A 12,529-nucleotide genomic window follows, 5' to 3' on the forward strand; every position below is an offset into this window, starting at 1 on the left:
TCCCACCATCCTGATTGGCTGACACAACATTCCTAAGTTGAAAAGGTGAGTGAATTTGGCCTTTTCTCCTTGGATCGGCGGAGAATGAGAGGTGACCTGATAGAGGTGTATAAGATGTTGAGAGGCATTGATTGTGTGGATAGTCAGAGGCTTTTTCCCAGGGCTGAAATAGCTAACACAAGAGGGCACAATTTTAAGGTGCTTGGAAGTAGGTACAGAGATGTCAGAGGTAAGTTTGTTGTTTTTTTTCCCCCGCAGAGAGTGGTGAGTGCGTGGAATGGGCTGCTGGCAATGGTGGTGGAGAAGATACGATAGGGACTTTTAAGAGACTCCTGGATAGGTACATAGAGCTTAGAAAAATAGAGGCTATGGGTAACCCTAGGTAATTTCTATAGTAAGTACATGTTCAGCACAGCATTATGGGCCGAAGGGCCTGTATTGTGCTGCAAGTTTTCTATGTTTCTAACATGGCTTCTTATCTTTAGCCAAAACCAAAACATTCTACCAGCAGGACACACTGCTTTTGCAGAAAAATGCTAAAGTGAAATACCTATAGCATAGCAGTAGAAATCTTAACCAGGGCATTACAGTGGGTAAAGTAGATGCTGAAGCTGGATGTCTTCCGAAAAGTTCTTTCCCAGGAAAGACTGCTTTTGAATGCCACATTAACAATGCTGCAGTCTAAGAAATTTGCTATGGACCCGAGGTGAGAATATTACCTGAGAGCATGTGATGTGGGCAGAAAAGTTCCCGAGGCCAAGACTTTAAACTCTGGGTTACCTCTGGCACTGTCATGTGACAAGACAACATTATGCTGACCTTCTTGTGGTAAAAGCATACAGGCCTAAATTAATCGCACCCAATGAATGGCACAAAATAGCTGTCTGTTCCATATGCTTACAGCATTGTATGGTGGGGCAAAGCTCTGTTTCCACTGAAGAGCAACATATTTATAATGGAGATTAACCTGCTACTGGCTCATAGGTAATAGAGCTTTGATGACATTAATCGAAAACTCCTTGGTGACACAAATCTGAAATGTGATGGTACCAAAGTGTTAATGGTGGATAGCACAGAGATGTTCATCACCTTCATGGTAGGACTGATAATCTCATGATTCTGCATGGCCTCTGATGAAACACAGGAAATTAGCTCAACAGATGTAGATTAGAAAACATTCTGACTGGCTGCAGAGGATTGCAAACCCAGCCAAATCCATCACAGGCATGACAGAGGAAGTCCCACAAGAAGGCAGCATCCATCATTAAGGACCCTCACCACCTGAGCATATCTCTGGTGGTGACAGTCTTCTCATTACTACCATTATTGCTGAGGAGTTACCAGAGCCCGAAGACCTATACTCAATGTTTTAGAAACAGCTTCTTCCATCAACGGATTTATGTATGTCCCACAACACTAGAGTTTTATTTCTCCTGTTCATTATTTAGTTTTGGATCTTGTAATTATTGTTATGCTTGCTTGCACTGTACTGCTACCTCAAAACACTCCATTTCACAGCATATATCAATGATAATAAATCTGGTTCTCATTCCAATTCCATCCTCCAGGTCATCTTAGTACATGACTGGACAGATAACATGCCAAGTATTTCATGGAGCCTCTCTACACATTCTTCTGAGTACTTCCCTCACACATGGATGATTTAATAATTCATCTATTAATCAATACTAGTGACTACACTTTTTTTGTAAATTTTAATGCTTTATACACAATATTTCTGCACTGACCTCCAACCAATAAAAAAAACCTTTAAAAAGTCCTATTTTTATTTGGAATGGTTACTACAGCTTTTAAAGAGGTGAAATTTCTTCTATGGTCCTTGATATGCTCTTCCTTTGATTTGCTATACAATAGGTTGCTCACTGTGAGCTCATACACATACTGTATACTGACTCTACCTCACCAGTTAACAATGTTGCAAATAATATTCTAAATTAAGCACACATTGATATTTCTGTCAACTGGTACTTGACTCTATTAAATATTCAGAAACTTTTGCAAGAAAAATAGCCAACTTCCAACTGCTCCCAATGTTTCAAACTTGGCATTCATTCCAACATAGGAAATGATGTATTCTCCATTTGACTCTCTGTTAGAATGGGCTTTTCCTATCTCAGTGTAAAATCAAATGACTATTTCTCCAAGATTTGAATATCAAAAACAGGTCTCAAATGCACAGCAAGAACCAATGATATTTACAGTTCATCAAAATACATTGTATTACATGCTTCTGGCACAGTAATACAGATCAATTGTTATAAAATACAAAATATTAAAGTTTCATAATATAGATTGGCTTTTTGTTGACTACCAACATATAATGCTCTAAGTTTCTGATATTTCGAATGAGTTAATGGACTTTCAGGCAATGAAAGCCTTGTAGTATTTATTGTTTTATCCAGTTTCCCCAAGAGCATTAATAATCAGATTATGACTTAAGGGTATATAATTAATAAGGCACAGAAAGGAGGCCATTTTGTACATCACAATTACACCAGCACCTAGTAGAGAAATCCCATTTGTCTCATTTCCCTATTCTTTCCATAAATGGAAACAGGCCTAAGGAGAAAGGTATAGAGAGATAGTTACAGGGAGAGAGGATTTGTTGAGAAGTGATACTGAGAGATGAATAAAGGAGGGGAAAAACTGAAAGAAAGCAAGCGATGGACAGATCTACTGCAAACAACAGGAATTCTGCAGATGCTGGAAATTCAAGCAACATACATCAAAGTTGCTGGTGAACGCAGCAGGCCAAGCAGCATCTATAGGAAGAGGTGCAGTCGACGTTTCAGGCCGAGACCCTTCGTCAGGACTAACTGAAGGAAGAGTGAGTAAGGGATTTGAAAGTTGGAGGGGGAGGGGGAGATCCAAAATGATAGGAGAACACAGGAGGGGGAGGGATAGAGCCGAGAGCTGGACAGGTGATAGGCAAAAGGGGATACGAGAGGATCATGGGACAGGAGGTCCGGGAAGAAAGACAAGGGGGGGGGGGTTGACCCAGAGGATGGGCAAGAGGTATATTCAGAGGGACAGAGGGAGAAAAAGGAGAGTGAGAGAAAGAATGTGTGCATAAAAATGAGTAACAGATGGGGTATGAGGGGGAGGTGGGGCCTTAGCGGAAGTCAGAGAAGTCGATGTTCATGCCATCAGGTTGGAGGCTACCCAGACGGAATATAAGGTGTTGTTCCTCCAACCTGAGTGTGGCTTCATCTCCACAGTAGAGGAGGCCGTGGACAGACATGTCAGAATGGGAATGGGATGTGGAATTAAAATGTGTGCCCACTGGGAGGTCCTGCTTTCTCTGGCGGACAGAGCGTAGATGTTCAGCAAAGCGGTCTCCCAGTCTGCGTCGGGTCTCACCAATATATAAAAGGCCACATCGGGAGCACCGGACGCAGTATATCACCCCAGTCGACTCACAGGTGAAGTGATGCCTCACCTGGAAGGACTGTTTGGGGCCCTGAATGGTGGTAAGGGAGGAAGTGTAAGGGCATGTGTAGCACTTGTTCCGCTTACACGGATAAGTGCCAGGAGGGAGATCAGTGGGGAGGGATGGGGGGGACGAATGGACAAGGGAGTTGTGTAGGGAGCGATCCTTGCGGAATGCAGAGGGGGGGAGGGAAAGATGTGCTTAGTGGTGGGATCCCGTTGGAGGTGGCGGAAGTTACGGAGAATAATATGTTGGACCCGGAGGCTGGTGGGGTGGTAGGTGAGGACCAGGGGAACCCTATTCCTAGTGGGGTGGTGGGAGGATGGAGTGAGAGCAGATGTACGTGAAATGGGGGAGATACGTTTAAGAGCAGAGTTGATAGTGGAGGAAGGGAAGCCCCTTTCTTTAAAAAAGGAAGACATCTCCCTCGTCCTAGAATGAAAAGCCTCATCCTGAGAGCAGATGCGGCGGAGACGGAGGAATTGCGAGAAGGGGATGGCGTTTTTGCAAGAGACAGGGTGAGAAGAGGAATAGTCCAGATAGCTGTGAGAGTCAGTAGGCTTATAGTAGACATCAGTGGATAAACTGTCTCCGGAGACAGAGACAGAAAGATCTAGAAAGGGGAGGGAGGTGTCGGAAATGGACCAGGTAAACTTGAGGGCAGGGTGAAAGTTGGAGGCAAAGTTAATAAAGTCAACGAGTTCTGTATGCGTGCAGGAAGCAGCGCCAATGCAGTCGTCGATGTAGCGAAGGAAAAGTGGGGGACAGATACCAGAATAGGCACGGAACATAGATTGTTCCACAAACCCAACAAAAAGGCAGGCATAGCTAGGACCCATACGGGTGCCCATAGCTACACCTTTAGTTTGGAGGAAATGGGAGGAGCCAAAGGAGAAATTATTAAGAGTAAGGACTAATTCCACTAGACGGAGCAGAGTGGTGGTAGAGGGGAACTGATTAGGTCTGGAATCCAAAAAGAAGCGTAGAGCTTTGAGACCTTCCTGATGGAGGATGGAAGTATATAAGGACTGGACATCCATGGTGAAAATAAAGCGGTGGGGGCCAGGGAACTTAAAATCATCGAAAAGTTTAAGAGCGTGAGAAGTGTCATGAACATAGGTCGGAAGGGATTGAACAAGGGGTGATAAAACAGTGTCGAGGTATGCAGAAATGTGTTCGGTGGGGCAGGAGCAAGCTGAGACAGATCTACTGTACAGCTTATGTGGTAGGAATGAATTCTGGTGATGTTATCAGCATTTACTGTTATGAAAGAATATTGTGGATAGTAATTTATAACATTTATAAATGTGCACTTAAACATGCAGATCCAAGAAGTTACTGTTCAGGTTGTCCTGCTCCTCCATAATATTTGCCTCATTTTACTACCCAGTAAAAGACAAGGAACATCTAGCAACATGATCAAGGAAAACAATCCTCAGAAAAAGCTAGGGCTTGTCCATTCCAGTACTTGCATTTCTACTTCAACTTTCTCTCTTAATTATTGCCTAATGGCCTCTTTGACAAAGTAATAAACACAATACCTCATTTTTCAAATTTAAACTATTGTTGGAGACAAAGTTCCACAAAAAGTAACGTATTTTTACTATCTATGTTCTCTTTATCATCTACTTTTCCCCTTTTGCAAGAATATAAGTTACAAGGACTGTCAACCTTTTCCAAGGGTGGCCTGCAGGCTAGCAGAGGGAAGGCACGCCCTATTCTTCCTTTGGTAGAGCTGCATCCCACATTGCCATATACCATATCCAAAAGGAAGCAAGTCAACAAAATACCTTTGAACTACAGTCACTACTATAATGTAGAAAAATGGAGTCAACTAAATACCTTTGAACTACAGTCACTGCTATAATGTAGAAAAATGGAGGTGCATAACAAGGTTTCACAAATTCCGATGCAATCCATTAACAGATAATACAGAATGTGATCTGAACTGTTAGTTGAAGAAAGAAAACTGATGGTCACTATTGTTTTTGGATTATGCATAACAATCTTATGTACAGCTAAGGCGATTGTCACAGTTCATGCCTAGTGTCTCATCCTTAAGCACCAGCACCAAGGGAATTGCATTCAGCCAAAATCATGAGTACATCTCTCTCAAAGGAAAATGTTGCCAAAACTGGAACTCTGAATTAAAAGAAACTACAGGAAAGTCAGATGAGGTGGTATGTGCTGGGAGACAAGTATTATTTCAAGTGGATAACATTTCTGATCTTCACACAGCAAGGTCATTTAACCTGAAACAAAAGCAATCCAAATTACTGAGCATCTTCTATTTTCAACTCAAATCCTTATTTGTTCTGGAACTTATTTTCTGATTCAGTGGCAGGAGTGCTATTGATGCTTAATAAGCATCATAATGCTAGAGCAATAAAACTCAAAATTTACTAACATATATTGCATTGGAAGATATCCTCCAAAATAAAGCTGTTCCAGAAAAAAATTGCACAATAATTCTGTAAATCAACTGATACTAATTGTAGACACAATACTATTAGATATTTAATACCATATTCCAAATGATTCCCCGTTATAACCAGCTCCTTAAGAAGCACTTTAGTCTTACAATACCATTCTAAAGTTGTTAATGTAGGTTGTCTATTCTATCCTTCCAAAACACAGGTCTAAATACAATACCCTTAGAAAAAGATGAAATATCTTTACATTGTACTCAATCAATGAGACTAATGCAGATGTTTTAGATTAAAATAGAATTTCAAAGCTTGAGTATTCCTTACAACAGTGACATTATGTCCCGTAATTACCTTTCCTATAAAATTTAAATAGCGTAAAAAACAAGCTTTCTTTTCGGTGTAATCTTTTACAATAATGTGATCCTAATTTTAAAAAAAAACTTAAGATACTAAGACACCTGAGTGATTTTCTGCCCTAATCTTTTACTAGAATATTTAATCTTTGAGTTGAAGACAATGTAAATAAAAACAGGGCGTTCTCACAATCATTAAGACATTACGTATTTCGTACACAAGTAAAACGAATTTAAAAGGAGCCTGCAACCTAAAACAGCAAACATCCTATTTGCTTGCATTCTTATTTGATGTTTGCTTTTTGGTGGGCTGTACCTACTCACCCATGTTGTAACCATACGGCGACTCACTGGCTCCATCCTGCAGGCTGGCCAGGATCTCCCCCTTCCCAACATCACTGTCACCCACCAGTAGGAATTTCAGGAGAAAGTCGTAAGCCTTCACCGGGCTGCCCTTGTTGCTCATCCTCTCACAAACAACGCTCCATACTGGAACGGACTGGCGGCAGTTTATTTCGTTAAGCAAGTAAAAATTCATTAAACAAGTTTCAACTCGCCCTACGCCGCCACCATTCACTTTCCAGAGAAAATTCCTCGGGTGGCTCGCGCTGCAACCATTCGCCGTCCAAAACCCACAGGAAAACCTGTCGTCTCCTCTCCGTCCACACAGATTTACTTCTCACTAACTATTTTAGGCTGCCAAAGGTGCGGTACTCTTCATGTTCCCACTTTAAACCCCTCAGAAGTAGGATGAATACACTCCATCGCTTCAGTACACACACGACTCTCACCCCTCTGCCATCCAGTGTGCTCTGGCGCTTCCATTATTGGTTATCATAAAATATAGGCGGTTCCGAGTCCCCAAGTTCTATTACACTATTGGTTATCTCGGCTATCAATCATAGACAACACCCGCCCCTCTCCGTTGTTTACATATCGTATCGCCAGGGGTTTTGGCCACCACTGGGCGCGATGCATTAAGGGAATTGTAGTTCTCATTGGCAATTAGCCCGCTTTTCACAAGTCAGCGAACACGAGTTTAAGTTGCTCCTATTGTAACTAAAAATACCCCCAAATAACTGCAGCTTTAAGTTATGTACATTTAATTCCTCACCGATAGGCATATCATTTTTAATATGCATTAAAATCAGGCGATCAATTGACCACTCCTGTTGGAGCTCCGGGAAGGTGATTGGCAGTCGAGAACTGAAGATGGAGAATGTGCTGAAGAGAGAGCTGAACACAGCTCGCCTGAAGGGATTCGGATACGCAGGGGGTGGGTGTATTAGCCAAGGGCAGAGTTATGAAACGGATTCAGGAAGAGTGTTTGTCAAAGTCAATCACAAAAGCCAGGTTAATGCATTTCCTTTATGGTTTGTATCAATGTTGACATGGCGTATGTGTTTGAGAGAGATGGGGAGGGCCTATACTGTTCTCTTAGCATTACAGACGCTGGCAGAAAAACTGAACTCTAAGGAAGGATGGGATATAGTTTGGCGTTCCAGTCCACAAAAAAAGACGCAGGCGAACGAGTTCACTAAAATAATGGGGGAGGTAAACTTGAATGCAATTTAAGTGAAGTACAGCTTCAAATGAGTGAAACGGATTTCTGACGTATATTGAATCTTTCATCCAGGAATGATATATGGATGGGTTAAACTTCCAAATAGGAATAGATCAAATTCCGAAAGAGCATTAGTGAATACCACTTTTGAGGCTGGCTTAGACTTTTGATGAATAGATTAATTTTATAGTATTAATGACATTTCTGAATAGATGTATTTCTGGGAAATTTTTTCGCCACATTTTCTATCTCTGTTGATGTTATAGTTAAATAGAAAGGTGATGTATTGATAGTTTTACCATAGCCAACAAAAGAACCGATCCAAGAAAATGGAAAAGACCAACTATTGTCAATATGGTTTGTTTAATATTTGGATACTTGCTGAAGGGCCTAGACAGCTATACAATTTTCGAGACTCCAAGTTAACACTTGAAGGTCCAGGCAATATTAGATTGCAAAAATCACTTTAGTCCATAATTCTTTTCATAGGTGCAAAAGGTTTTTTTTTACTACAGTATGTTTAAAATTGAATGTTAAGACAAATATGGTGCCTATTGAAATTGTTAATGACATTTTTTAAAGATAGTAAAATTAGTCTTGTAAATTGTTAGGGTGTTGAGCTAAAGGCAGGAAGCTAAATTATAATACTGTTACACCATGTTAAATAGTTCCTCCTTGAAAAGAAAGGTATACCAATTCCATTGAAAACATCATTAATATTCTTGTTTCACTTTTTTTTTCTGTGCAGCCAGGAATAACTTTGATAAAATTATTTGATTGGTTTTTATTTGGTCTGGAATCTGAGAGCACATGGAATCCAACTAGCGTATTCGATACAAAATTGTCCTGGTGAAAGGAGGAGAGTTGTCTTTTGTATTGAGAGGACTCTGACCAGTGGTATGCCATAGGGATTGTTGTTTCTTATCTGTGTTAATGATTTTAAAGTTCGAAGTACATTCATTATCAAAGTATGTATACTATATGTAATCTTGTGATTTGTCTCCCTACAGGCAGGCAGGCCCAAAACTTAAGAAATCCATTAAAAAAGGCCATTAAACACCTGATGTGCAAAAAAAACAGATTATGCAAACAATAAAAGTAAGCAAGTTACATTCAGAACTAAAGCTCATAAAAGTGAGATCACAGCCATGAAGCCAGTCATCACTGCAGCCGGTCCAGGAGCCCGTTAGTTGCAGGCCACAGCCTCAGTTCAGTGCAGAGATGAGTAAACCTTGCAGGGCAGCAAGCTGAACACTGGCCCGTCCATCACGTCCAGCTCCAACACCCTAACCTTTTCAATCTGACCTGGTACGCATGTCAGCCAACCATCGGCTTTTTCCATGCTCTTGGACCTGGGCCCAATGTCTTGATTTGCCGCATACCTGACCTTTTCCATCTGGCTCGGCTCATTCCTTGCTCTCAGGTCTGAGCTCCACTGCGTTGATTCTGCGTGGCCTCCCCTTGGATCTGTTGTTTTGATTGGCTCCAAGTCTGTTTTATCAATGGCCAAACATTGGCTTATTTCTCGGGCTTGGGACTAGGCCTCGCCATCTCAGTTTGGTGTGTACACACCACGCCACAACCATCCTGCACCTTCATGGTTTCAGTTCACACAACAAAAATGCCAGGTTGTACAGGCGGTTCAAAAGTTCAACTCTGAAAAGGAAATTACAGGTTATTGATTACAGTGATAACTGTCTACGAACAGTGCGATTAATAGTGTAGTTAGTAGTTTTGTTTGTTGCCAGTAAGGCGTTGCTGTGTTAATAAGGTTGTTAATGTGTTTAGTAGAATCAGCCAAAATGCCAAAGTTGATGGTGTAGAGGTGAAGGGGGTTACAAAGTTTACAAGGGTTCTAGACCAACTTGGGAAATGAGCCAGAGAACAGCAAATGGAATTTAATTTGGACAGGTGTGAAGTGTTGCACTTTGGTAAATTAAACCAGGGCAGGACTTGAACAGTAAATGGTAGGGCCCTAGAAAATGATGTTGAACATTCTTTTCATACGGGTACAAGGAATATGATTTTATTTGCTTAAGCACTGTACCTCTCTGATATGTTAATCTTATTTTTGTTCTGGAACTACTGTCTATTGTTCTGTCACAGTTTCGGGAATATGTTTAGTAAGGAAAAATATTTGTATCGCTGTAAAGTTAACAGCTTATACAAGATGTGTCTTCATATCGCGCTCTCTCTCTCTCTCTCTCTCTCTCTCACACACACACACACACACACACACACACACACACACACACATATTTTAGGTTGAAGATGCTTTGTTAGAACTGGTGAAGAGAGAAAACAAATTGGTTTGAAATTGCAGAGGTGGTGAGGGAAGGAGTGGTTGGACAAAGGGAATATCTTAGATCAAGTGAAGTCAGTGTTGCCGCGAGGATAAGATGGAGGTAATTTATTTGATGGATTAATGAAAATAGTTGTTGAGAAAATGAACAAAATGTATGATTTTTTAAGTTTCCAATAACTGCAATTTTTTACTTTAAAACATGATTTACTTTGACGCTACAATTTGTTCTTTATATTCCTTTCATATTTTCTTTCATTTTGATATTTTTCAGTTACTGTCAGACCAAGAGAGTTGCTTAATGGTTCATTGATGAGCTGACCTCAGAACTACCTTTGACCTCTAGGTCAAGGAAGGAAAAAATTCATCATTATTCTTATTCTTGATTGCCACACAGCATACCATGCTTGGATTTAAACAGGTCTCATAAGAACTTCTTCTTTACAAACCTACCCTGCACTTAATGCCTGCTTGCTTCTAAGGTGGACATTTATAAGGTGCAAAAGTTAAATTTCATGAACTGATGTTTGTATACCCATATTAAACCAAAGCATTTCTGTGAGCTATCTAACCCTAACTACCTATGAGTGATATAGAGGCTGCACTGATTAAATATGTGTGACTAGTGCACATAACTACCATTATCACTTTGTGTAACTGATCTGTGAATTCATAGCTGTTTAACAACTTATTTGCTCATCAAGAAAGATTTTTAAATTGTAATTTCATTTAATTTATTTTTCTACTCAACTCTGTTGTTTTGGAGTTAAGAAAAATGGGTCTCATCAGCAGCTTGATCTGTTATATTTATAAGTCGTTATTTTTGTTGCCCAATTTAAATTTTAAGTTAAAAGAAACTTTTATAAGACCATAAAGTAATGGCAAAAATTGAATAGGTAATTATAAAACTGCACCTGTATTATCTATTTGTATTTCTGCTACAAGAGTCACTAGGATGCTTGTCTCTACCTTGTTTCTTTATTCACGTCAGTGGGATGAGCATAGAAGTCAACAGGAATCAAAATCAGGTTTAATTTCACTGGATTATGTTGTGAAATCAGTTTTATGGCAGTGGTACAGTGCAGTACATTTAAAGAATTATAAATTGCAACAAGAAGTATAAATAAGTGGTGCAAAAAGAGAACAAAAAAACTGTAGGGTAGTTTCCATGGGTTGGTTCATTTTCCATTCAGAAATCTGATGGTGGAGGGGAAGAAGCTGTTCGTAAAACATTGAATGTTTGTCTTCAAGCTCCTGTACCTCCTAACTGATGGTGTCAATGAGAAGAGGGCATGTCCTGGGAGATGGGGGCCCTCAATGATGGATACCGCCTTTTTGAGGCTTAGTCTTTTTACGTCCTTGATGCTGGCGAGCCTAGTGCCATGATGAAATTGGCTGAGTTTACAAGCTTCTGCCGCTTTTTCTGATCCTGTGCAGTGGCCTCTCCATATCAGTTGGATGATACATTTGTAGAAATTTCTGAGAGTCTTTGGTGATATACTAAGTCTTCTCAAACTCCAAATGAAGTATAGCTGCTATTGTGCCTTCTTTGTAATTGCATTAGCATGTTGGGGCCAGGGTAGATTTCAGGGATGTTGACACCCAAGAACTTGAAACTGCTCACCCTATCCACTGTCGCTCCCTCAATAAGGACTGGTGTATGTTCCCTTGGATTCCCCTTCATGAAGTCCACAATCATTTCGTTGATCTTACAGTTATAGAGTACAAGGTTGTTGTTGCGACACCACCCAATCAGCTGGTCTATTACACTATTTTATGACTCCTTGTCATCATCTGAGATTCTGCCAACAGCAGTTACGTCATCTGTAAATTTATAGATGGCATTTGAGCCGTGTCTTGCCACGCAGTCGTGGGTCTAGAGAGGGTAGAGCAGTAGGCTAAGCACATATCCTTGAGGTGCGTCGGTATTGATTGTTAGCGAGGCGGAGATGACATTTCTGATGTGCACTGATTGTCAAATGAGGAAGTCAAGGATCCAGTTGCAGAGAGAGGTGGAGAGGCCCTGGATTTGAAGCTCGATTTCTACTGTGAGTATGATGGTGTTGAACACTGAGTTGTAATCAATAAACAGCAGCCTGGTGTACGTATTGCTGTTGTTCAGGGGATCCAAGGCTGAGTGGAGAGCCAGGGAGATTGTATCCACTGTACACACTTTGTGGTGGTAGGCAAATTGCAATGGGTTCAGGTCTTTGTTTAGGCAGGAATGGGTTCTGGCTATGACTAACCCCTCAAAGCACTTCATCACAGCAGATAGCAGAACAATTGGGCAATGTTCGTTGAGGCAGCTCACCCTGTTCGTCGTGGGAACTAGTATGATTGGTACCCTTTTGAAGCAGGTGGGAATCTCGGACTGCAGTCATGAGAGATTGAAGAGTCCTTCAACACCCTGCTGGTTGGTTGACACAAGTT

At 40.8% G+C, this 12,529-nt stretch overlaps 2 protein-coding genes across 6 annotated transcripts in view; one reads left to right on the forward strand and one right to left on the reverse strand.

Moving 5' to 3' along the window:
• The window catches only part of LOC134360206 (ras-related protein Rab-40B), a 67,639-nt gene extending 60,595 nt beyond the window's left edge, over positions 1 to 7,044 (reverse strand). The window contains exon 1 of the mRNA XM_063074272.1: positions 6,558 to 7,044. Coding sequence (XP_062930342.1) covers positions 6,558 to 6,771 — 214 coding nt within the window. The 5' untranslated portion in view covers positions 6,772 to 7,044. The remainder of the gene's footprint in view (positions 1 to 6,557) is intronic.
• A 376-nt stretch (positions 7,045 to 7,420) lies between these two features.
• fn3krp (fructosamine 3 kinase related protein) overlaps positions 7,421 to 12,529 on the forward strand; it is a 36,234-nt gene continuing 31,125 nt past the window's right edge. For 2 of the 5 annotated variants that reach the window (XM_063074278.1, XM_063074274.1), the window contains exon 1: positions 7,432 to 7,586. In XM_063074278.1, the coding sequence (XP_062930348.1) occupies positions 7,446 to 7,586 (141 nt within the window). In that variant the 5' untranslated portion in view covers positions 7,432 to 7,445. Of the gene's footprint in view, positions 7,587 to 10,373; positions 10,521 to 11,204; positions 12,148 to 12,529 lie in introns of those variants that run through there. The other 3 variants (XM_063074277.1, XM_063074275.1, XM_063074276.1) reach the window with 3 other exon arrangements.

Source organism: Mobula hypostoma, chromosome 22, assembly GCF_963921235.1.
Source record: "Mobula hypostoma chromosome 22, sMobHyp1.1, whole genome shotgun sequence".
NCBI lineage: Eukaryota > Metazoa > Chordata > Chondrichthyes > Myliobatiformes > Myliobatidae > Mobula > Mobula hypostoma.